This window comes from Ylistrum balloti, unplaced genomic scaffold, assembly GCF_031769215.1.
Source record: "Ylistrum balloti isolate Yb309-2 unplaced genomic scaffold, AGI_CSIRO_Ybal_v1 Utg370110, whole genome shotgun sequence".
Taxonomy (NCBI): Eukaryota; Metazoa; Mollusca; class Bivalvia; order Pectinida; family Pectinidae; genus Ylistrum; species Ylistrum balloti.
In genome coordinates, this window is record NW_026782132.1 from 788,362 (window position 1) to 814,988 (window position 26,627).

At 36.3% G+C, this 26,627-nt stretch overlaps 1 protein-coding gene across 1 annotated transcript; it reads right to left on the reverse strand.

The window, feature by feature from the left end:
- Positions 1–6,345: 6,345 nt before the first annotated feature.
- LOC132550220 (neuronal membrane glycoprotein M6-b-like) lies at positions 6,346–25,609 on the reverse strand. The gene is made up of 7 exons (XM_060214260.1): positions 25,162–25,609; positions 18,043–18,205; positions 17,371–17,530; positions 15,812–15,944; positions 15,185–15,237; positions 14,280–14,345; positions 6,346–11,068 (listed from the first exon to the last, which is right to left on the reverse strand). The coding sequence occupies exons 1-7, from the start codon at positions 25,607–25,609 to the stop codon at positions 10,934–10,936; spliced, it is 1,158 nt and encodes a 385-aa protein (XP_060070243.1). The 3' UTR covers positions 6,346–10,933.
- Between the last annotated feature and the right edge of the window lie 1,018 nt (positions 25,610–26,627).

The window sequence follows — 26,627 nt, forward strand, 5'->3', positions numbered from 1 at the left end:
TCAGTGTCGACACCAGTAAAACTAGGAAACGTCAGCGTCGACAACAGTAAAACTAGGAAACGTCAGTGTCGACAACAGTAAAACTAGGAAACGTCAGTGTCGACACCAGTAAAACTAGGAAACGTCAGCGTCAACGACAGTAAAACTAGGAAACGTCAGTGTCGACGACAGTAAAACTAGGAAACGTCAGCGTCGACAACAGTAAAACTAGGAAACGTCAGTGTCGACAACAGTAAAACTAGGAAACGTCAGTGTCGACACCGGTAAAATTAGGAAACGTCAGCGTCAACGACAGTAAAACTAGGAAACGTCAGTGTCGACGACAGTAAAATTAGGAAACGTCAGCGTCGACGACAGTAAAACTAGGAAACGTCGGTGTGTCGACAACAATAAAACTAGGAAACGCTAGTGTCGACACCAGTAAAATTAGGAAACGTCAGCGTCAACGACAGTAAAACTAGGAAACGTCAGCGTCGACGACAGTAAAACTAGGAAACGTCAGCGTCGACAACAGTAAAACTAGGAAACGTCAGTGTCGACGACAGTAAAACTAGGAAACGTCAGCGTCGACGACAGTAAAACTAGGAAACGTCGGTGTCGACAACAATAAAACTAGGAAACGTCAGCGTCGACAACAGTAAAACTAGGAAACGTCGGTGTGTCGACAACAGTAAAACTAGGAAACGTCAGTGTCGACAACAGTAAAACTAGGAAACATCAGTGTTGACACCAGTAAAATTAGGAAACGTCAGCGTCGACAACAGCACAACTAGGAAACGTCAGTGTCGACAAATATTATGCATGTTCCATCACTTTCACATAATTCGCTGCAAATATTTTGATTTGAGTAATAAAGTGCATCCGAAACTATTCAAACAGCCTCGTGCACGTGTCAGCCCACACTACACACTGTTGTCCGATTCGAATGGCGTTGCATTAAAATACGTACTGAATTATATTGTCATTTGAAGACTGACTGAAAATGAGTCAAAATACATCTTTTTCCATCCAGAAAATACCCAAACAAAGAATTCACGTGTTTTCAGAAACAATCCATTGTACGTGAACAAACATCACAGTAAGTTGACGTCGTGTGTCGGAGCAAGCACCTGTGCGATTACGATCATTGTGCAACTTTCCGTCGTTTTTATTATACGCTATGTAAACGGTAGTTTTACCAGAAATATATCATTTTATTTTCATGAGAAAGATAACGGTGATAAAAGAGATCTTGAAATAACGATAGATGAAAAACAAAATAATCATCGGCAAAGGCTACTTATAGTCTTCGGGTATTTCTAATATCTTATTTTTTTGTATTTATTTACAATATTTACCAACAATACAGGTTGATATTAAATTAACAATCGTCAGTGACGGTCAGTTAAAGGGAATTGACAGTGACGGTCAGTTACAGGGAATCGTCACCAACGGTCAGTTAAACCGATGGAAAACAAGTGATTGTATCAATATGTCGGCGAGGACAGTTCATAAGGATTATAGAACTACTTTTTTTACGGATGAATTTGTAACTAGAAAAAAATCAACAAACTTGACTAAAAAGTCCCTCTAAAGTAAAAACAAACTTTAAGATATATCAATTTGACCTGTCACAACAAATATGCAGCTGTGAAATAAAAAATAGTGTTCCCGATTTTGTTTAATTAATGTTAAACATTTTCACTAGCTGCTGGTTATCTCTAACGACAGAATGGCTGTGGATTAGTATGTTATAGTGACGACCACAATAACTGGGAATTGTCAGTGACATCCATAATTGCTGCGAATTGTAAGTATTTGTTAGTAACGACAAAAAATGACTGGGAATTGTCAGTGACGACCACAATAACCGGGAATTGTCAGTGACGAACACAATAACCGGGAATTGTCAGTGACGAACACAATAACCGGGAATTGTCAGTGACGACCACAATAACCGGGAATTGTCAGTGACGACCACAATAACTGGGAATTGTCAGTGACGACCACAATGACTGGGAACTGTCAGTGACGACCACAATAACCGGGAATTGTCAGTGACGATCACAATAACCGGGAATTGTCAGTGACGAACACAATAACTGGGAATTGTCAGTGACGACCACAATAACTGGGAATTGTCAGTGACGACCACAATAACTGGGAATTGTCAGTGACGACCACAATAACTGGGAATTGTCAGTAACGACAAAATGACTGGAAATTGTCAGTGACGACCACAATAACCGGGAATTGTCAGTGACGACCACAATAACTGGGAATTGTCAGTGACGACCACAATAACCGGGAATTGTCAGTGACGAACACAATAACTGGGAATTGTCAGTAACGACCACAATAACTCGGAATTGTCAGTGACGACCAGAATAACTTGGAACTGTCAGTGACGACCACAATAACCGGGAATTGTCAGTGACGACCACAATAACCGGGAATTGTCAGTGACGACCACAATAACCGGGAATTGTCAGTGACGAACACAATAACTGGGAATTGTCAGTCACGACCACAATGACTGGGAATTGTAAGTATTTGTCAGTGACGACCACAATAACTGGGAATTGTCAGTGACGACCAAAATGACTGGGAATTGTCAATGACGACCACAATGATTGGGAACTGTCAGTGACGACCACAATAACTGGGAATTGTCAGTGACGACCACAATAACCGGGAATTGTCAGTGACGAACACAATAACCGGGAATTGTCAGTGACGAACACAATAACCGGGAATTGTCAGTGACGACCACAATAACTGGGAATTGTCAGTGACGACCACAATAACTCGGAACTGTCAGTGACGAACACAATAACTTTGAATTGTCAGAGACGACCACAATAACTGGGAATTGTCAGTGACGACCACAATAACTGGGAATTGTCACTGTCAGTGACGACCACAATAACCGGGAATTGTCAGTGACGAACACAATAACTGGGAATTGTCAGTGACGACCACAATAACCGGGAATTGTCAGTGACGACCACAATAACTGGGAATTGTCAGTGACGACCACAATAACCGGGAATTGTCAGTGACGACCACAATAACTGGGAATTGTCAGTGACGACCACAATGATTGGGAACTGTCAGTGACGACCACAATAACTGGGAATTGTCAGTGACGACCACAATAACCGGGAATTGTCAGTAACGACAAAATGACTGGAAATTGTCAGTGACGACCACAATGATTGGGAACTGTCAGTGACGACCACAATAACTGGGAATTGTCAGTGACGACCACAATAACTGGGAATTGTCAGTGACGACCACAATAACCGGGAATTGTCAGTGACGACCACAATAACTGGGAATTGTCAGTAACGACAAAATGACTGGAAATTGTCAGTGACGACCAGAATAACTTGGAACTGTCAGTGACGACCACAATAACTGGGAATTGTCAGTGACGACCACAATAACTGGGAATTGTCAGTGACGACCACAATAACTGGGAATTGTCAGTGACGACCACAATAACCGGGAATTGTCAGTGACGAACACAATAACTGGGAATTGTCAGTGACGAACACAATAACTGGGAATTGTCAGTGACGACCACAATAACTTGGAACTGTCAGTGACGACCACAATAACTGGGAATTGTCAGTAACGATCACAATAACCGGGAATTGTCAGTGACGACCACAATAACCGGGAATTGTCAGTGACGACCACAAGAACTGGGAATTGTCAGTAACGACAAAATGACTGGAAATTGTCTGTGACGACCAGAATAACTTGGAACTGTCAGTGACGACCACAATAACCGGGAATTGTCAGTGACGACCACAATAACCGGAAATTGTGAGTGACGAACACAATAACTGGGAATTGTCAGTAACGACCACAATAACTCGGAATTGTCAGTGACGACACACTGGGAATAACCACAATAACAATGGAACTGTCAGTGACGACCACAATAACCGGGAATTGTCAGTGACGACCACAATAACCGGGAATTGTCAGTGACGAACACAATAACTGGGAATTGTCAGTAACGACCACAATAACTCGGAATTGTCAGTGACGACCACAATAACTTGGAACTGTCAGTGACGACCACAATAACTTGGAACTGTCAGTAACGACCACAATAACGGGGAATTGTCAGTGACGACCACAATAACCGGGAATTGTCAGTGACGACCACAATAACCGGGAATTGTCAGTAACGAACACAATAACTGGGAATTGTCAGTGACGACCACAATAACCGGGAATTGTCAGTGACGACCACAATAACTTGGAACTGTCAGTAACGACCACAATAACCGGGAATTGTCAGTGACGAACACAATTGCTTATAATTAGTTGTGAAGACTGGAATTACAAGGAATCATCAAAGTTAAATTTGGTATTTCTGGATATTCTGTCTGTTGTTTTCTTTGTTTGGGAATGGAAGTTTTTCATATACTGGTGATCATACAGATTGTTTCAATACTTTCTGCGGTGACCATTTTGCACTGAAGTTGACTAAATCGATCAGTTGGAGAGTGAACGCATAAATTGATTACAACTTTCTGCTTAATTTTACACGTCAAATATCTCCCAAGTCTAATTCTCTTTCTGTTAAAACACCGTGACAGACATTCGATGTTTTTCGTAAACTCGAAAATTAAACTGCATCGCTAATAGATGTATTGTAATTCTACCGCTGATAACGTCATCCCTCCACAGCAGCAACATTGACAGTTGTTACAAATCTTTGAAGGGAACTGATGAGAATGTGTGTGTAGGCTGACATAATTAAGGTCGTGTTTCACTACTGCGCATTAAGACATTTTGCAGAAAAACCTGTATTCAGCACTGGTAAGCGGGGTCTAAACGAATGGGAAACGGTGTCATATTGCGTTCTGTATTTACGTTTTCAAAGATGAAAATGAAAGAGTATGACCTTAATCATATGTTGTTAATATTCGCGCATGGTGTAAACGAGAGAGAACTCTGACGTAACTGGATCTTGTTATTGTGATAAACGCACTAAGAAAGCATGCTTGGAAGCTCTCCTCAAACAGCCGAGGTCGTGTTTGTCACCATACATTGTTTATTGCATCCGAGTATATTAACGTGGATTAGACAAAACTATTGTATGGATAGGTTTCCAGGACCGTCAATACCATTCTGCTGTTCTATGTACTTACTACACTAATTTATGTAATCTATTGCTGACTCCTCTAGCTGGTCAACGAAACTTTGTCAAAACTACTAACTATTATTCTTAGCACTATAAATATGGGATACAGTTTTAATGTGATACTGTTAACTCAATATGTAGAATTAATAGAATGTGGATTTTAAATAATTCCAAAGAGCTTTTGATCAATTTTCACCACCTTCTTAAAAAAATTCTTCTATAAGAACATTGGACTATTCACTCTGTACACCACCTTAATTAATTATAAACTAACAGAATACCTTCTTTATCTTGTTACGAGAGTTTTCTTTTCAAAGCAAGGGGAACGGCGGGAAAATACATGGTTGTGAACTATATTGAAGCGTATTTCGTGCAAAATACGTTAAAATCGAAGAAAAAATGTACAAGGACATCATTAAAATGATTAAGTTGGTTGAAATCATCGTCTTCGAGTTTGGTGGTAAGATCTTCCAGCAGACTTATAAGTATACCTAGGGGAACCAACTGTGCCCTTCTGTTGACTGACTTGTTTTTGTTTTTATACGATGCTGAATTTATCGAAGAGCTTATCAAACAAGTCACAAAGACCATGCAACGTCGTTTAATTTCACTTTCAGATATGTTGATGTTCTCTTGTCTTTCTATCTATGGTGTTACATGTTGCATTAATTCAATATTCAAGGACCTGTTCCCATTATCACAATTTGCGAGCAAGTAGCTGTCAACTGACAGACAACTCGTATAGGAGAGTTTTAAAAGATGCAGGCTGATGAAAACTATGTGACAGTTTTATGGTCGTCATATTGAGAAATATATACTGAGAAATATCATATTTCTTTGTGCGATATGAACGTGTTGGAAGTTTGGCATGTTGCTTCTTCTGTCAAATACCATGTTCTCATTTGAAAACGTGACATTGCTTACTTGGATTGACCAAAATTCACATGATGAATGTCGTAGATGAAGCAGAAAACGCTTACTCTTCTGGAACACTTCTGTAAAGCTTTCTTTCGTTAATATTTCAACTAAGTTTTACTGAATTTGAGTTTTGATTATGATTGTGTTGACATGTTGATATTTTCTTGTTTTTTGTAAGAATGAAGTATATAGAATTTCACATATTTCTATCTTGTGTCTTCAATGTTATGTTTCAAGAATACTGAATACCCAAAATTTATCAAAAACAAAGCAACAACATATTATTATACATAAGAAATTTATTAAAATCTTAAAATTGAATTTTTCTACAACGAGACCGAGCGTAGATTTCCTGAATTATTCTGAACATTAACAACTCAATAAATAATATCTACAGGACAACAGTGGACATGTGACCACTGCACGGTACAGGGTACACGTACATATCACACCATGAATACTGATAGAAAAATAGTACTATCAAATAATGAAATAGACTATACTGACAAGTAAAAAAGGCATCAACAACGACAAATGATAAAATTGGAAATTACAATGTCATTATGTTTCGAAATGACTGAAATACGAAATGCGTCCAGTATGTGAGAAGTGAAGACAATAAACAAGACTAGATGTTAGAGACAATTTTGAAGTTGAATGTTAGGTTATTTTATAAAACATGTATAGGGAAATTAAAACATATATCAAATATGGTATTGCCTAAAGTTTAAATATTTCTTCAGCTACATTGCTAACAATTAAAAACCTTAAGGAAGGTATCTCTGCAGATAATCCTTATATCGCATTCTTCTGTCAAACATCTGAATTGACAATGTCTAGCTTTAATTCATACCTTATCCTAGTACTAACAGTATTCATGATAATCAAATGCCAAATTTCGGGGAACTTTGTTATAGTACTTCATATTAATTGAACCATGCTACGACAAGAATTCAATACACATAAGTATCTTATTTCAAAGTCATAGATCAAATCAACTCAATAATATCAAACCGATCATCGTTAAATCTAACAATATGGGGGAAAACATGTGTTTGAAAATAAAACCACACTGGGGTGTTTTATAAACGAACACTATGATACTAAGTTTGATGTGCTGGCAGTGTATAACGGGGAACAGGAAGCATTACTAGTTTTAATATCTTATGATTATATAACATATATACAAAGAGACCACAACACCAGTAGTGTATATTTTAAACCTAATTTGTCAAAAAAGTATCAGTTGTCATTATTTTTTGTTGTATGACAGTAAGTTTATTTTGAAATGTGGTGATTTTACATCATTACCTAAACTGAACACGAACAATTTCATTGGTAAACATTAACCATTATTATTCTCTATTGTATGAAATTAAGACATTTAATGTTCTTCCTTAAGCATCATATCATTATTTATTAATAGGTATAAAACATTTCTTCGAAAATAACAAATTTTGTGATAACTGTCTTTCTTGGTCTCTTCATAATGCGAACAATTCACGATTCCACTCAAACGTAACAATATGCCTGCACAAAAAAATCTGTACAAACTTTAAACATTTAATTTTAAAATGGTTGAATGAGACATTGGCTGAATACTTCCAAGTGTAGCACTATATATTACACATGTCAAAATTATGGTGGTGCTACTTCTACTATTTAAAAACATACGTGAAAATATTGCACATAATCATGTTCAAAAATAGTATTTCAGTCATACATGACGTCATTTGCAAAACTAATGTTGTCATGTTCTGTTTCCAGATATTTTCTCTTTCCTTCTCGGATTGCCTAATAATGTAAATGTAAACATGTGTGATTTCACAATAAGGATATAATATTACATGCAGTATGCTAAAATGGAAACGTTTTATGAAACACAGTCACAACTATGTTGTGTGGTGTTGTTAGTCAATGACTCTTCAATGGTATATTCTGATTAATGTAAAAAAGTATGCAAGCATGAAAACGATCGGAAAACAACGAATACATATAATAACTGTGTGACATATTCTTAATGTCACAAATAAATATGCCTGGTTAATCAAAGCGTCCACTTAGTAAAGTCTTTCTTAGAATTCCAAAAATGACAGAGCTAATTAATAGGTGTATTCTATGAGATGATGTCTTTAACAATGCACTCGAATAGAACTTCGACCATCCAAAGGCGTCAATTCAAACTGATCGTAGGGCCCATGCAAATATAAAACCATCTTTATCAAAAAGAATAATTAAGGGTGTATGGTACAAAATTTAGGCGACCTGTAATGAATTACTCAAGAGCTACCTGAGACTTCCGATAAAAATATATTTCCAGAGTGCATGAAGAATATGTTAAAAGCATTTATGTTTATATATTTATCAAATCTTGCAAAACAAAACTTCAATATGATCCGTGTGATTATATACACCGTGTACAAATGTATACTTAACCAAAGCGTTGTATGACTCCCCACTATTACCACCGTTCACACTGTTCCTTTCAAGAGGAACACAAGCGGGTGACTGATATCATTGATTTCGGTGCTGCTTTGAATAACTGTGAACTTGCCCTTAATCAATCGCCCAAGGGGAATAACCTGACTATTGAGGAGAACACTAATAATTGAATTTCAAATTCTATATTATACTGATAATATCTTGATAAGGCACAATCAATGTGACTACCCTCTAAAAATCAGGAAAGCATTCCAAAAGGAAAGATGTTGAAGCCCGTGTGGTACGTATTCTTTATCAAAAGCTAACAGACAACTTACCTGTTAATATGACAAAGTAAATTTTATCGACCTTTGACCTTTTGTGTAAGTATCGGAAAAGAATTTCATTTATGAATAGAAAAAAAAACTTTAATTGAAGCTTTATATGTTAAACAAACCTAAACCAGACATAAAATGGTACGTTTTTATTCCAGGGTACACGGTGTATTTCTCTATTGTTCTTGTAAGATAAAATCTGCCATTGAACTCTAAATAAAAATGGAATATTGGGGCTCCAAGCAAAATATTGTTATATAAGTGAAAAATATTATAGCGTATGGACATACAAAAAAGCGATTTTTAAATAAACATTTTCATAACTTAAAATCGCTCTAATATAAATTTCATATTGTTTATTTGGTATGATATTATAACTAACATATGCTTTAAAAGAATAGTTCCTTCATAATAGATTACATGTTTATATAAACAATACCCACCAAAAGTTACACCACACATATAACACCGTTTTAACGACGCAGTAAATTGAGTATTATAGAGCACGAGTCCCTCAGATGAAAACACAACATCACTGTCGTAAACCATCTCATCAAACTCTGGCTAGTCACATTAAGCAGTGCGAAATAAACTTGCTAACATACGCCACAATACAACCGATGGGCTGACCCTGACTACATCACGTGAAAAGTGACAGCATGCGCACTTCAGCATTCCTTATTGAAACTGTCCAACTTCTTTACATAACAATTTCTTTATCAATATCACTGTTACCCCTTTCACGATTGTCAAATTTACAAGATCACCAACATCTGTCGCGATCACCTGAAAGGATTTACCTAAAATATATCTCTCGGATAAGAAAATATCATTAATACTTAATACAATACTTACAAGCCTGTTCAGTTACCTAAATTGCATTTCGTTAATTTGTAACCGTTCCAGTAATGTTATCTAATACCGCTATCCTCAACCTTGAATTAACTACCTTTCCACTTTAATATTTATCGTGTTAAACTTATGTACCCATTAACAGTGTGAGTATTGACTATATCCGGGGAAATGCTCAGGGCTAGCACTGGACTGGTCCTACAGGCTATGCTAATTTCATCTAGAGGACATTTGTCAATACGATCTCCTCGTAAAGAAGTTGAATGGCTTCACAATACAGGTGACCTTACATAATGCTGCTCACATCCTGAACACAAAGCAGATAGAACATTGTACGACTAAACGACAATTAAAGACGTACACGCTGAAGATCAGCCAAAAAGAGGCACTCCAACCCCCACATACACGTTGTGGTTACCTATGTTACTGTAGTATAGTCATTTACATAATGTGGGCAGCTTTCTTTTACGTTACAGTTGTTAAAGTATAAAGACATGTATTCAAATATGTTAGTGATATTATGTATCTAATGGAATACTATAACGTACAATGTCTATTATGATACAAGTTAATTGTCTAGTAAAATACCAGTAAAACGTCTGATACTACTTCTATTATGTCTATTATGATACACTGTATAACATACTAGTACAATGTATAATATGATACTAGTACAATGTATATATATTAGGACATCTGAAAAATGTACAATGTAATACATTTACAAAGTCTAGTATGATACCATTAAAGTATTTAGTATGATATCAATACAATGCTGAATAAGATATCAGTACAATCCTAGTATGATACTAGAACACCAGCGATTAACTTGTATATGTCTGTTCGTGTGATACTCAAAATGAAGGATGATATTTTTGATATAACAGAACATACAATGTAAGATTCACATACATACATACCATTTCGGTTTAGTCGATATCATTAAAAATGAAATGTATTTTTCTCGCATTTAGGCTCTTTGTTATTACTGATTCTGTTTCTCGAAGTTCCATCTACACAGCACCGTCCTGTTTAAGTATATTTTCATCGAAACGTATCCATTGTCTAGGAAGTATGACAACACAAGTGAACTTCTGAATGTGTCCAGGTCCTTCTGTCTTTGACCTCAGTTGACGATACTGTAGCCACCTTGATCCAAACCCACGTTTTTATTAGCTGTCTACAGCCTGTACATCTTTAATCATGTGACACATGCTCTTGCATGGTGCTGCCTCGTCCTCATGTCTCGTGGTCATGTGACTCACATAGTTGTATCCACGATGGAGTGCTTAGAATTACGGACTTCTTCAGTAGTCTCGGAATACGCGTTCAGCGTTGCCAGGCGATGATCTTTCAGATGTGAAATGTTCGCACTGATGACGATCATGAAATGAATCTGCAAAAATCAGATGGGATAATATTGATGTACCAGTACAAAGATGAAAAATCTGTGGGGTTTTTTGACGTTCATGGGCGAAGGTAATATTTCGGATGTATTTTGTCAGTGATTTTCAAATGACATTAATGCTATTCAAGAATAATATTAACAGAGATGCTGAAATAAGAGATCAGTAGTATAAGATGTTGTTAAGAATATATTTAGATGTTATACAATACAAATATAAATGAGTAATATCAAATATGAGTATTGGTATTGTAATGACAATATCACACAGTAAAAGATAAAGATATTACAATATAAAATCAAGTTAATGCAATCATTTATCTTAATCATTGTTGAAACTGTGATTGTTGGTAAAGAATACACGTGGCCACTGGTCACTCTATGATTATCACCAGACAATAATACTGCATTACATGTAACATGTAAGTCAACAAATTGTTAATTTCATGATAATATTAACATTAGCATTACACATGGATAATGATGTCAAATTCCTCATGTTACCAGCGATCTGACATTTACTTCTGTCAATTTTTTCTTGTACTTACAATTGCAGATTTTAAAAGGATGTATACCTGATCATACAATGTCACGTACTAGCACATCTCACCACGATGTCACAACGTTACGACATGCGGGAGACAAATGTACAACTGTTTGTGAAAGAGGCGAAAAAAGGGAGATAATAACCCTCTTCCAAATAAGAGATTCGGGAATTTTCCTGAGTTTAAATGACATATTTCTGTCTGACTTATTTTATTTTAACATACTGTATATACCCCGGAATACCTGATACCATAATGCTACATACACAAAATAATAACGGACCATTTGTTTATTCTTTGGAACAAATCTTTCTGGAGAGAGACTTTTCTTTTTAAAAACCAATTTACATTGCTAAAATGATGACTTTCACTTTTCGTAATCTATCATGTATTTCAACCCATTTATGGACAGGTGTTTGAACTTTTCTATTACATTTTCAACACTCATGCTTCTGTTTGTTTTTCATGACACAAACTTTTTAAGTACATGTACTTACTGTGTGAAAGGAAAACAATTGATTTCGCAGTTGTCACATTATTAGTAATATATATTTTTGTACCTCAACACAATATAAACGGGAGTTTGGAGGAGGCATATTACTTAAAACAACACTTGTAACACTTGCACTTATACTGAAATGATGCAAATCTGAAAACAAGATATAAATCTTATTTCGAAATATCATATTTCTTTTTTTTTTTCAAAACATTTAACGACATAATACTGGTATTCGCAGTGCAAGAGAGTTGGTGCGGATTGGCTGTGCAGACGAATTCCAACGACATGATGGCCTTACATCGATGGCGACGACAGATGACAATGTTAGTAGAACTCACCGAATGCTATATTGTTACTATAAATATATATAGTTCTTCACCTCCGGCATAGTACATACTGTTAGTGAAAGAAAACTGGCAGAGTTGAAGATACATGCACATAAAGCTACGTGAAAATATTGTTGATAAAAAAGAAAGAATATATATTTGAAAAGTAATGAAAAGTGGCAAAGTAAAAACGGAAAATTAAAACCAATTTTATCACGTGACAAGGTGAGTTGTCTTTCCTTTCGACTTCCTTTGACACATTCAATTTCACAGAGATTATAACAGGAAGAATTCGCAAAACTTCATATACCTAGAACTCTTAAATAGTAAATTTAACACGACATAAACATTAAGTTCCAAAGAAAACAGCTCTTAAAACATACAAATCTGTTCGAAAATAGACTAAATCTATTCATTAAGAGTTTTTTTCCTTTAAAAAATCGAATCGCATTGATTTCGGAAAACAACCAATTGCATGAATAAAATGTACATATTAGTTTCGCTTTGTTTGTCTTCATTTTGACTCTCTAGCCATGCACTGTAAACTTAGTCCTCGCATGTCGACATAGATACCGTGATATTGCGCCATGGAAGCATTTTAATCAACCGAATATAACAAACTTGGTCACGTGATAAATATGGAATGGTTCGTAAAACTATAATAGACTTTGAAGAACTACATAGTCTAAACTATAAATGAAGAGATAGTAGTCAAGATGTTGTACACTGTTATATTTACATATATCATCAGTACCATCTTCTCTATACAAGTAATGAATGTAGAATAAGAGTCCTTATAACACAACTAGTAGAAGATTTGAATGTGACGTCACCTTCATCAGACAAATGATCAGTGTAGAGCGTACTAGCACTGACATACATTTTGATCGAGATGTTACGGAATCGACCAACATTTTCAGTTGTTTGTACACCAAGTTCGAAAATAGTGTGACGAGATGGTGAACAAATTATAGATAAAAAAATACAATATATGGTAAAAGTGTACTGTAGTCAATTCGGCTACGCTTTGTTTAACACTTGGTCATAGACTATTGACATTACCAACATGAAGAAAATGTTACAAAAGATGAAATGAATGGTAGGTAGATGAATTATTTTAAAGATTGATAAAAGTGAACTTTTGTATCTGTCATATGTCATATTTATATTACGATTATGTCAAACTAACATTTCAAGATAGTTTTTAATTTCAGGTCACTCCTCAAATTAACGTTCTCTTACACTCCAATAATCTTTGCTGTAAAAAATCTTGAAAGTCGTAAATACTCCGACAAAAATATCATGATAAACACAAGTACTAGACTTTCTAAGATATCCATAAACCCACAAGTGTTTATAATCACAAATTTGGTTCTCTTTATGAGACGTGTAATGCTTTACAGATTTTTCAATTATTCAGGAAATGATATTGCTCATAGACAATCTTTACAGCGATTCCAGGACACCAGTTTTAATTCGGAACTTCATATATTACATTTAAGTATGTTTTTGTAAGTATATTTATAAATAGCCTAAGTATAGATTATAGCTATAGTAGTGTTTATGGCTCCGTGTAAATAAAAAGGGAAGCATTGACAAAAATGTATAAATCTAGATAGAAGTTTACTAAGCATGCATCAAAGGTATCACTGTGTTAAACGTTAACCAGTATTGTGAACTACAAACTACTGTGTGGATATTTGTTAAAAAAACACAAAGAAAGATGTAATACTAAGTGAGTGCTAGAACTTAGAGGTAATGTTTCAGGCATAATAAATACAATGGTGAGTATAAAGGCTTTGTACCAAACCGAGATGGTTTATTATACTTACCAGACTGATGACTATTAGAACGGAGGACACGTAAGCCACTATGTAGCTGATCAACAAGTCCTGTCCCTGGCAGTAAAATAAATAACACGTGTAATTTTCTATCTACGATAATACTACATAGAACCAATGGAAACACAATGGCATACACCTTTAAAATTTTAGTAAATGAAATGTAAAGTTTCAGGACGGTTGTGAATTTGAAACTGGAAGTCTTATATCGTTATAGTTAATATCTGATACTGACATAATGGAAATCAATACCATTTTCTCATTTCCCCCATTCCATGTGCAATACTTTGACACTTTTATGGTGTCGATATCGTGAATGGATAGCGTTTGTTTTAAATAAAGTGATTTTTTTTAAAAAGTTGAGGTTTTTATTGGTGTTCAGTAAATACGATAGTTAATTTTCAGTCACGTACTTACTGTGTACTTATTCACATCTTATTCCATCAACTGATGGATGTAGTTTTGTACTCCACCAGTTGATGGATGTTCACATTACGGTTCCTGTCATTAGATATATCTAAACACTGTACATCATCAGCATCATCTAGATACATTTTATACAAATTCTTTCATCAGCAAATGCTCAACACATTGTCCAGGCCATTACAATGTTTTCTTTTATGTATAGGGACCGAGAAAGGGGCGGGGACATCCATTACCATCTTATCAAATAGGTGATTAACCTGATATTGTTACTGTGTCACTGTGAATACATCATGTGACACCTGATTACAACCAGGTGACAATAGCCGTCAATCATTGTAAAGTCAGTTGGTTTGGAAAGCACTATGTATGTCAGCGGTAGGTATCTGACATTATGTCTCATGTATATTGAAGTTATTGTTTCAAAATAAAGTCAAAACAACTAAATAATATTTTACTTCAAATATACATACTTTTCTTGCAAAATCATCCAGATCCTCACCACAGAGTTCCATTTCACTCAAACCTATAAACATAAACCAATCCTATTTGTAACGCTTATTTAGATGACATTCGATGAATTTCCAATTAAACGAGACACATAAAATGAATCTGGATTTATGTTTTAATTTACCGAGGTTTTTGGCGGCTTAAAATGAAAAATTCTGGAGGAGTTTCATAAATGTCACACGAAAATAAAAACAAATGCAAGACTCTGTTTATTAGATAACTAAGATGCTGTTTCAATTATCTATGAAAAAAAGTTACGTCGATGGACTTATAAGATATTGGCGATAATCTCACTTTTTACCTTTTCTTTTCTTGTGGTTTAGTAGCAATGCCTATGACAATATACATTCATGTAAACAATTAGACTCTTCAGACAATCACAACATCGCTAGGTCATATTACACGTGTAATATTAAAGAAATAGGTAGTGGGTCTTACTTCCCTGATTACAGGATTGGTATTAGATAAGATGTTATTGCTGTCGCGCGAATCTTTCTCTTACTTGGTATTAATGAGTTCTAAATAAGCATCCAACAACAGTTTCCTCTGATCATTTTAGTGATAAAACGATACCCCCGAAATAAACTTACCGTAGTTGATGAGATCGATACAATTGACCTTGTTCTTGATGAGGATGAGGACTAAGAGGAGAAAAAGAGGGATGGCCAGTATGGAGGTGACCACTGTCCAAGCAAAGCCAAGGATGTAGCTTATCACCAGCAGCTAAAACAGAGCGAGAGATGGAGTATGAGTACCGAAAAAGTGAATATTGTACTTTATATATCCTTGGGTGATACTATAACACTATAGGTAAAATGAAGACAATTTAACCAGTATTTTGTAAAGAAAAAATTGAAAATACAATGTTTTAGGATAAATGATCTCTTAGAACAGATATATGATCGTCCGTGGAAAAAAGTGAATATCCAGTATGCATCGTCTGAAGGAAACATTTATATATCTTTCAGGTCTTTGATCGTCTGAGAAACAACAAATAAGGTTTTAGGTCTCTGACAACCAATCAGGTTTAACCAGTATCTGATTGCCTGAAGGAAAAAATGAAAATACAGTCTTTCAGGTCTTTGATCGTCTGAGAAACAACAAATAAGGTTTTAGGTCTCTGACAACCAATCAGGTGTTTAGGTCTCTGATCGCCTGAAGGAAACATCCAATCAGGCTTTCAGGTCTTTGATCGTCTGAGAAACAACAAATCAGGTTTTAGGTCTCTGACAACGAGTCATGTTTTGTCGTTGTTCGTCGGGTTTTAGGCCACTGATATCCGAAGATACAACAGATCAGGTTTCAGATCTCTGATCGTCCGAAGGAAACAACAAATCAGGTTTTAGGTCTCTGTTCGTCCGAGTAAACACCCAATCAGGGTTTAGGTATATGATTGTCTGAAGGAAACAACCAATCAGATTTTAGGTCTCTGTCGGTCTGGAGGAAACATCAAATTAGGTTTAAGGTCTCTGTCGGTCTGGAGGAAACATCCAATTATATTTTAGCAATCAGGTTTTAGGTCTCTGTCGGTCCGAAGGAAACAATCAATAAAGTTTTAGGCCTCTGATCGTCAGAGGAAGCAATCAAACACTTCTCCGGTCTCTTGTCGTCTGTGGAAACAGCAAATCAGGTTAAGGTCACTGATTGTTTTAAAGAAACAACCATGCAGGTTTTACGGCTTAGTAGTATGAAAAACCAGTCAGGTTATAGTCTCTTGCCGTCCAATGAAAACGCTCTGTTTTTTGTTTTGCATTTGCTCAACTGCAGGACAAATGGATGCTGTTAGAGTTTTAAGTTAGATTATATTCACATGTAGGTTTTTTCTTCATTGTCTCTAGTCGTCAACAGGGTCCCTTCTGGAACGAGATGTTCTGAGATTTACATGGAAAGACCATTGGAATTGTAGAATGTTAATCGATCCTTGTCCTAACTGGTATGAATGGAATCAACATTAAATGTATCGGGCTCTTCTTCATGTCTATGAAGACGATTTTCTGCACTATAGCCCTGTCCGTCTGATGGAAAACAAACCTGGCAGGTTTGAATGGAACACATGTAGACTACGTATGTATGTAAGTAGTAGGCGTCACTTTAATGAGACGAGATCAAACGATATACGTGAATCAGAGAAGTATAGACATGTACTTACAAACATGTTGAGTCCCTGGCCGCACGTGTTTCGCTTAGTGGTGTGGAACAGGTGTCGACTGGTAGGGTCGGTGGAGATGTGGCCCACACACAGCAGTGCCGTGCCGATCAGGAACATACCCACTACCACTCCGGTCAGTGTGTACTCGATAAACCAGAACCTACAACACAAAGGATGGTCAAAATATTGCTCAATGAAATTTTCAGCACGTTTTACACATAAAAAACTATAGTTTAAAATTACTCTATCATTTCAAAAAGTCCTAGACCTACCGTAATATGTTTGCTTGAAGATTGAATTTTAAGTTATATTTAGAATCTGATCTACAGTACATATAATCCCGGGTCGTCAAATTGGAAAATTCTCTATATTGCGTAAAACAGCGGAAATGAATAAAGCCTATCTTAAACGCAATTAGAGTAATCAATTAGCTTGCTTTGGATTTTTTGTTATCCGTGCTGGCAACAAATGGTACGACTGAAAAAATCATGTCTTCCATGAATTACATGTCAGCCTTGGTTTGTATTGTTGCATGCACTTTAAGTTTAATTGACTTTGAGCATCAATAATCCCTCTAGAGGCATGACAAATACCTTCATAGTGATGGTAGCCTTGACATTTGAAAGAACTGATTGAGATTAAAACTTGTTATAGGACTCGACATCCACTAACCATTGGTCAGAATCAAACAGGTCACGTGTTTTCTGTACACCAATAAGGAGGCTTCCTGTGAGACCTCCTAGGCCCATCAGGAGAATGATCCATGCTATAAGACTTGCACATGGGACCTGGGACAGACAGTGCAACAGGCGGTCACTGCATTTGTCATTCCGGGCTGGAAATAACAATAAAAAAACAATCATTAGCAACTCGGCTATTACTAAACGAATAAGTCTTATTATAATTTCGCAAAAATGCAATGCTCAAGCTTATTTCTGTGAATGTGTAACTAGTATCATATAACCTAGAGCGTTTTTTATTGGCTGCGCTCGTCAAAGTCTATTGTAACGTAATACAGTGACGCTACGTCATGAATTAAAAACATAAGTGACAAAATGACTTCCTCTGGTTGATTTTTTGGCTCCATAGTTTTACTTTAAAACCTGTCAAAATGTAACTTTTCTGAGCTATGTGATAAAAATTATTTTAACTTTTTTTTTTACATTTCACGTGGAATTTAAAAAAAAAGATTTGCTCATGACTAGCAAAAATAAAATTTTCTAATATTTTTTTCATAAAATCTCATTTCAGGTTCTATATATACGTGTATATATGCTATACAAATATGTGTATATATACATAGAATCTAGTAATATCGACGGTATGGTCCAATATTGGCACTGGATCTTCTATATATAGAACTAGTAAGTAATATCGACGGTATGGTCAAATATTGGTACTGGATCTTCTATATATATAATCTAGTAAGTAATATCGACGGTATGGTCCAATATTGGTACTGGATCTTCTGTATATAGAATCTGGTAAGTAATATCGACGGTATGGTCCCATATTGGTACTGGATCCTAACCACATCTTTGGATGTGTATTGTAATAACGACAGTAGGGATAAGTGAATTATTACATTTTTGAGGCAACCTGCCACTTTATCAAGACACCAATATTACAAAAAATACATCACATACATAACACATAAAACAAATACAAAGTTATAAATCTAAATCAAGAGAGGTGGTGTAAATTTAGGTATCTCGATAATTCCTTCGGCCGATGGACATTATAGGCCCTTTGTAAAAGACAAAAAACATCCTAAGTTGTGGAATGAAAGATGATAAATCAAATACTTAAAATGTTTGATGTCAATCTCGGTACGTTTGTGTGATCGCAAAAACATAGATCTCGTCGCATTCCGAGGAATGGAGTTAAACAATACATCTCGGCCACACTCATATATATGTTTATATATATACATGCTCTTGTGTTGTGAGTATGTTACCGAATATCTTGTGACTTGTTCAGTCAAAATGAAATATTGAAAAAATGTATCTTACGGCAATTTAGTCGACAAACAACTGAAATGCAGTCAGAGTATTTGGTGCAGGTTTTTACCAATTTATTGAAGACAAAATTTTTGTAAAGCACAACATAAGTAATAGCAAAAGAAACAACAACATAGATTTGCGGTAAAAAAAAGGTATTTTCTTTGTTTCAATTAAAGTAAGACGTATCTTAATTTATAGTACTGCATATCTTCATATCCATATATGATATATATTTTCACTACATCGGAATTCAGTGAAAATTTGCAACCTACAACCACCACATGAATCAGTATTGCTTTATTCGTAAATATTACGTGCTTTATCTGTAAATCAACACGAGGTTAGACCGCTTGCATTAAGCAAAACATTTTCCATTGAAGTGGATCATGTTTTATTGTAATAAATGGAAATGATTGACTATCGTGTGCATTAATTGTTACAATAAGGAAATATTGTCTGTAGCAAACAACGTGCAAACATTACGAATCTGAAAGAAACCGACTGAAACACACAAAACAAGAGAACCAAAAGCAGATTTACATTTGAAACAACCATATTGCTACAATGGTTGTGTGTGTAGCTAGCAGTCAATCAATCTTTAAAGTAATGCTCCAGATGCTGCCTCATCATAGAAACACTGGCAGGTAATGGTATGAAATTAAACCTAAACTATGCGCTATAAGCATTATAAAACACTCAGATAGAGTATATAAGATAGATAGATCAGTGAATAGACAGATAAGTAAATAAATAAAACCACGTAAACAGACGATTTAAGTAATACAACAGCATGACAAAAGCGAAATGATAAATAATAGCCAACATCATTATTTGTAAGGACAAAACAGAAACTTCTATCGAGAATCGGTAAGACATATATTTCAATCTCTTAATGAAAATTCCTCCAATGTTTTATCATTTTGTAATGACTAAATGATTCTACATTGATACCCATATCTGCTAAGCAGCCCTTGAGACTTGCGCGCAATAGCGCAGCGTACAACAGGAAGGAGACAGGCCACTGTCTCTAGAATAGCGCAGTGACAACAGGAAGGAGACAGGCCACTGTCTCTAGAATAAAGCAGTGACAACAGGAAGGAGACAGGCCACTGTCTCTAGAATAAAGCAGTGACAACAGGAAGGAGACAGGCCACTGTCTCTAGAATAAAGCAGTGACAACAGGAAGGAGACAGGCCACTGTCTCTAGAATAGCGCAGTGACAACAGGAAGGAGACAGGCCACTGTCTCTAGAATAGTGCAGTGACAACAGGAAGGAGACAGGCCACTGTCTCTAGAATAGCGCAGTGACAACAGGAAGGAGACAGGCCACTGTCTCTAGAATATTAAAATTATAACTAAAATCAAGCTTTATAATTCAGGTCTTTTGGAAATGTCTGATTCTAGATCTTCAGTTACAAACTGGAGGAAGATAAGCAAGCCTAAAAATGTATCTAGCATTTTTTTTTTACAAAAGCATAGGGGTTGGTAACCAGAACCTATCTACATCAAAGCATGAGAGAGCGATACATGTGTGTCGAAGATTTTTCTAAAAGGATCGAAGCAATCGTAAAACCTCAAATGCAAAACCGAGAAAATAAACGAAATTGTGATCGTTGGCACGGAATATTAAAGGCATTGGTCAATCTCGTGACATTAGGAACTTACCAAAACGATGGTTACGTTTAACTTTGTTCATTTCACGAACCACTCCGCTTCCAGATATCAATCCTCTTCTAATACTTGTTCGCTTAAGGTACGACTGAGGTTGATACCCTAACTCTAACGAACAACCACTCCTCATCGTGGTACATCAGTGGATACTTAAACTACTACTGATGAGAGACTAGTCAACCTTATATTTGTAACAATGTTTGTACCAAACTGAAGAAAAACATTGGCTTACGACAAATAAGCTGTTGGCTGTTTTGTTATACATGTTTATGCCTTATACCATACGACTCTTATTATCACCTCAATCAAGTGTGAATTCTACGCATGCGCAAACAATTAGAATTGGTCGATTATTTTCCAAACGAAACCTAGAATTTCCTGTTTTGTTTCAATATTTTCTATCTACGTTTCTTTCTGTAGCTTTGTTCTCTGATGTCAAATTCAATGTTGGAAAACTTATTCCGATTAGCTCTTTTACACTGCAGCAGCTCTAGTGAACTAAAGTACAGGATTATAGTTTGCATTTGCACGACAATACGACTATATAAACTAACCAGAAAAATGTGTGATTTAGGGCACCATCAATAACATAGAGTAAGTGACCATTATGACGTCATCGTCAAAATGACTCTTTCACTGTGCGAATTGCACTGTCGTTTATAAATTATATCAAGTTTAAATCAACTGCGTAAGAAAACAACACGAGTAAGAGGTAAAAACATCAACATTTTACGTATACTGTGATGGAATTTATGGTCGTGATGAATGACACAGGTTTGCATGTTCGGCAACTCCACTGTAGAGAAGCGAGTATACAACTGCTACAGCATGTATGAGTATAACACCACCAAACACAGAGTATGAGGAGTTAGCAATATCGTTTTCAGACGTTGGAGTCTACGTGTGGTATAAATTTAAATGGGAATGTGCCAGCTACACAGCGAATGGGAAATTTCACTAATAATACATTGACATCTGACGTGTTATAATGATTTCAAAACAAATCTCAATTCTATCTTACGCGCTGGAACTCGCAAGTGATATCGACCAACTCCCTTATCAAGCCACGATCAGAACAGAGAACACTTCAAATCTAGCAACGTCAGGTAGCAGTTTCAACATATTACAACTGAATATAGAAAAGGGAATTTGCTCCCATGGAAACCTTCAATGAAATTCCTGTTTTAACTAATGCCTTCAGAAGCAAACAAGTTATCTATAATGTTAACTGAAGAGCATAATGATGCGGCTCACAGGTACAGACTAACAGACAAGTTACTGACTAACAGACTACCAGTTACAGACTAACAGACTACCAGTTACAGACTAACAGACAAGTTACTGACTAATAGACAGACAAGTTACTGACTAATAGACCATTAGTCACAAACTAACAGACAAGTTACAGACTAACAGACTACCAGTTACAGACTAACAGACTACCAGTTACAGACTAACAGACAAATTACTGACTAATAGACAGACAAGTTACTGACTAATAGACCATTAGTCACAAACTAACAGACAAGTTACAGACTAACAGACTACCAGTTACAGACTAACAGACTACCAGTTACAGACTAACAGACAAGTTACTGACTAATAGACCATTAGTTACAGACTAACAGAAAACCAGTTACAGACTAACAAACCATTAGTTACAAACTAACAGACTACTAGTTACTGACTAACAGACTACCAGTTACTGACTAATAGACCATTAGTTACAGACTAACAGACCAACCAGTTACAGACTAACAGACTACCAGTTACAGACTAACAGACAAGTTACTGACTAATAGACCATTAGTCACAAAGTAACAGACAAGTTACAGACTAACAGACTACCAGTTACAGACTAACAGACTACCAGTTACAGACTAACAAACTACCAGTTACAGACTAACAGACAAGTTATTGACTAATAGACCATTAGTTACAGACTAACAGACTACCAGTTACAGACTAACAGACTACCAGTTACAGACTAACAGACAAGTTACTGACTAATAGACCATTAGTTACAAACTAACAGACAAGTTACAGACTAACAGACTACCAGTTACAGACTAACAGACTACCAGTTACAGACTAACAGACAAGTTACTGACTAATAGACCATTAGTTACAGACTAACAGACAAGTTACTGACTAATAGACCATTAGTCACAAACTAACAGACAAGTTACAGACTAACAGACTACCAGTTACAGACTAACAGACTACCAGTCACAAACTAACAGACAAGTTACAGACTAACAGACAAGTTACTGACTAATAGACTACAAGTTACAGACTAACAGACAAGTTACTGACTAATAGACCATTAGTTATAAAATAATAAATCACTAGTTACAGATAACAAGCTGAGCTCCAGACTAAGAGACTACTAGCTAAACAGACTAACCTAACCGATTACCAGTATTAATGTGTTGCGAAATATCACAATATATTTCATTTAAATAAATTTAATGATGTTTTGGCAGAACAAACGTACACTTAAGAGAGCAATATCTTGATCCAGTGATGTTCTACAAACTACATAATTTTGACGTTATATAACTCCAAACAAGGTTAAGGACACATAAAACAAACATAACTAGGATTTTAATTCTTTAAAATCTGCAAATTTATCCAAAGTCCTGTGGTTAAATCCCTCGAACAATTGTAGAAATTTGCTGCAATATGATGGGATACCAGAAAATTATATCGCATTAAATTGAAACTGGAGAAATATAGCGGTATTATTGCTCATCCTTAATTAACAGTCAGGCACTCTTGTTCTAGAATTAATTAATAATTTTTTTCTGAGAAGTCCTCGTTGTCACCTGGAAATCCACAAGGTATTCGATAGTACATTATTAGCTATGACGTCGTACACATGTAGAAAAGACAACAGACATCTCTTCCTGTAATCAAGGTCAGTCATACTTAATCATTATGGAAAAAGATTCAGGTTTTTTTTATGTACTTTTGGAAGCAAAGATTATTTTCCATATTAAATACCAATATTAGTCAAAATTTTCGCTGAACTATATAAAAGGTATGATGAGCTAGCGATGTTTTGAGGGAAACTCTGATTGACGAAAAATGAGATAACGCCATAAAAATGTAATCCCACTGACACAGCTTGCCAGAGAGTAAGTCGACCGATGTTGGCGTACTCCCGGGAGTGAAGCACGCGCTCATGTAGCAGGTGCCTCATGTGCCGGGTTGTGATACTGATCGCCATCGTTTTAATACTTTTATCTTAGCCCTACACACTGGAATACATTTCCTATCGTCAATATCCCCGCGGGGTCTCTCAACAAAATCTCTAAAATACCAATGCTTGAAATCTGGCTCGAGTTGGCGTCTTTACAATGTAGCTTGTTTGTATCTCTATATAAATAACCGGTCCGTATAATGCTGTAGCTTTTGTAGCATATTTCTTGTCTCACGACACAGACTAGCCTGTAGTACATTTAAAAACAAAACATGCCACTGAACGTGAGCGTGGGTACCGGGGAGGGGGTTGTAAACGGTCTGACAGGGCCCGTACAGCCCCTAAGGGGAGATTGATTACCGTCAGGACGGCGAAACGCTGTCTAAGTCATTACGAGGTAGCAAAGCGCACACCAATGCAAGTAATTACCAATAGTGATGGCCTTCAGTAGTCTATATCAGCGTGTCTACTTCCCATACAACTTACTGTTTTTACGAAAGCGTCTGACAGCAACATTGCAATGATTAAAAAAAAGAAAAACAGTTATTCTTTATCCCCATTTTGCACGTGTTACGTGAAATGTGCAGTCTGATTCACACGACCCCAAACAAAGCATATAAAATCCCTCAAAATGAACGAATAAAGAACAAATGAAATAAAAAAAAACCGTAAATTGAAATCACAGCATTTCGAGCTATGGCGCTGGAACACTAAGTCAGTCGGCTAATGTAATTAATGTGTGGAAGGTTATGGGAAAATCTTATCCTTAAGATCGTCTGCTGGCATACTTAGGTCATATATATATAACACTTACTGTGGAATTAGGAACGAGGTGATGGCTACTGGCCATAGTTTAAGGAGTAAAGTACACCATGCCCAGACGAACACGATGCCCCGTTAATCAATACTTACCACATTGAGAAGCGACACAAAGCCCCGAAGTCTTATCATCTTCTTCAACTGTTTCCAAGTCTACAACTTCACTCTCCACCAATTCCACTTTCTCTATTTCCAATTGATTTTGCTCGCTTATATCATTACTAACAATGTTTGCGGCATCACCATTTCCCGCCTTGACAGGGACAGGTTCCTCTGTAACCTGTTCCTCTGTCTGTTGTTGCACACAAGGTTCCGGTATGGGCTCCTGAATAGGTTCTGGTACACACTCGGGTTCAGTTTCTTGTACACATTCTGGTACCGGTTCTGGTACCGGTTCTGGAATAGGTTCAGGTAGAGGTTCTAGCTGAGGTTCAGGTACAGGTTCCTGTACAGGTTCTGGCTCTGGTTCGTGAAGTTCCTCCTGTGGTGCCACCTCGACTACTGTCTCTGTGCCTTCCAGGACTCCTGGCTCGGCCTCCATCTTGATGCTCTTACCGTTCCGAGTTATATCCCTACTCAGTCAGCTCTCGCCAGCACAAGTCCCGCTCTCTCATATTTCAAGGAATTAGAACCGCGAGATACTCCCCGCTTTACAGAACGAAATGAGTTGAAGAGAGATTAGCGTATCTTCTTATCGGTCCGAGTGCCCCTAGCTGACCTCGATTTTAGAGATGTACGTGCACCCTGCAGTTTTCATTTCTAAACTGTGTTCACAGAATGCCAATCGCTAGTATTGGCGCGCTGACCGTCCTACCCCCAACCATGCCAAGGGGAAGCTGTCATCCCTACACCCATTGTAGATAGGTTAGCTTAGCACAGCATCAAATGTTACCATATTTCAAACAGAAAAGCCAGAGTTTGAGATTAGCGAGCATTATGTTTTATACTTCAATAACCTGCTTTATTAGCGTGTAATCGATAGTAATTTTGTACCATACTCACCATTAAAAGTTACCAAAGAAAGGTGAAAAAGTATACTATGGTTAAAACTGAACACAAAGTGACGCGTTCCTTTCCACATAACAAGTGATACTAGTTTATTTTAAAAAAGTACCAAATTAGATACAGACAATTAATGTGGCTAGATGGATGTATTTTGCTATGTTGTGTGGCTGTATGGAAACTTTTATTTTGTCTAAAACATTTCAGTCCATACTGGTTAAAACAAAGATACTTCATTATTGTTACAGCTGACGTTTATGATTATAGTGCGTTTGTCATGCCATTTACTCAATATATAATAATGCTTTAACACTGAAACCATGTAGCATTATTTATTAGGGGATGGGACGAAAACTTCGTCCTTCTAATGACACTGGAAATAAAACATATAGATTAGGAGGAAATGACTGCCTTTGTATACAGGAATGATATGAAAATCACTTGAAACGTTATTGACCTTATGATAAAAGAGATCTTTCATGAAAATATCTGTGATTACTACCTGGTAACCAACCGGGGCACCAAACTGACATCAATATTTCATAAATCCCATATGA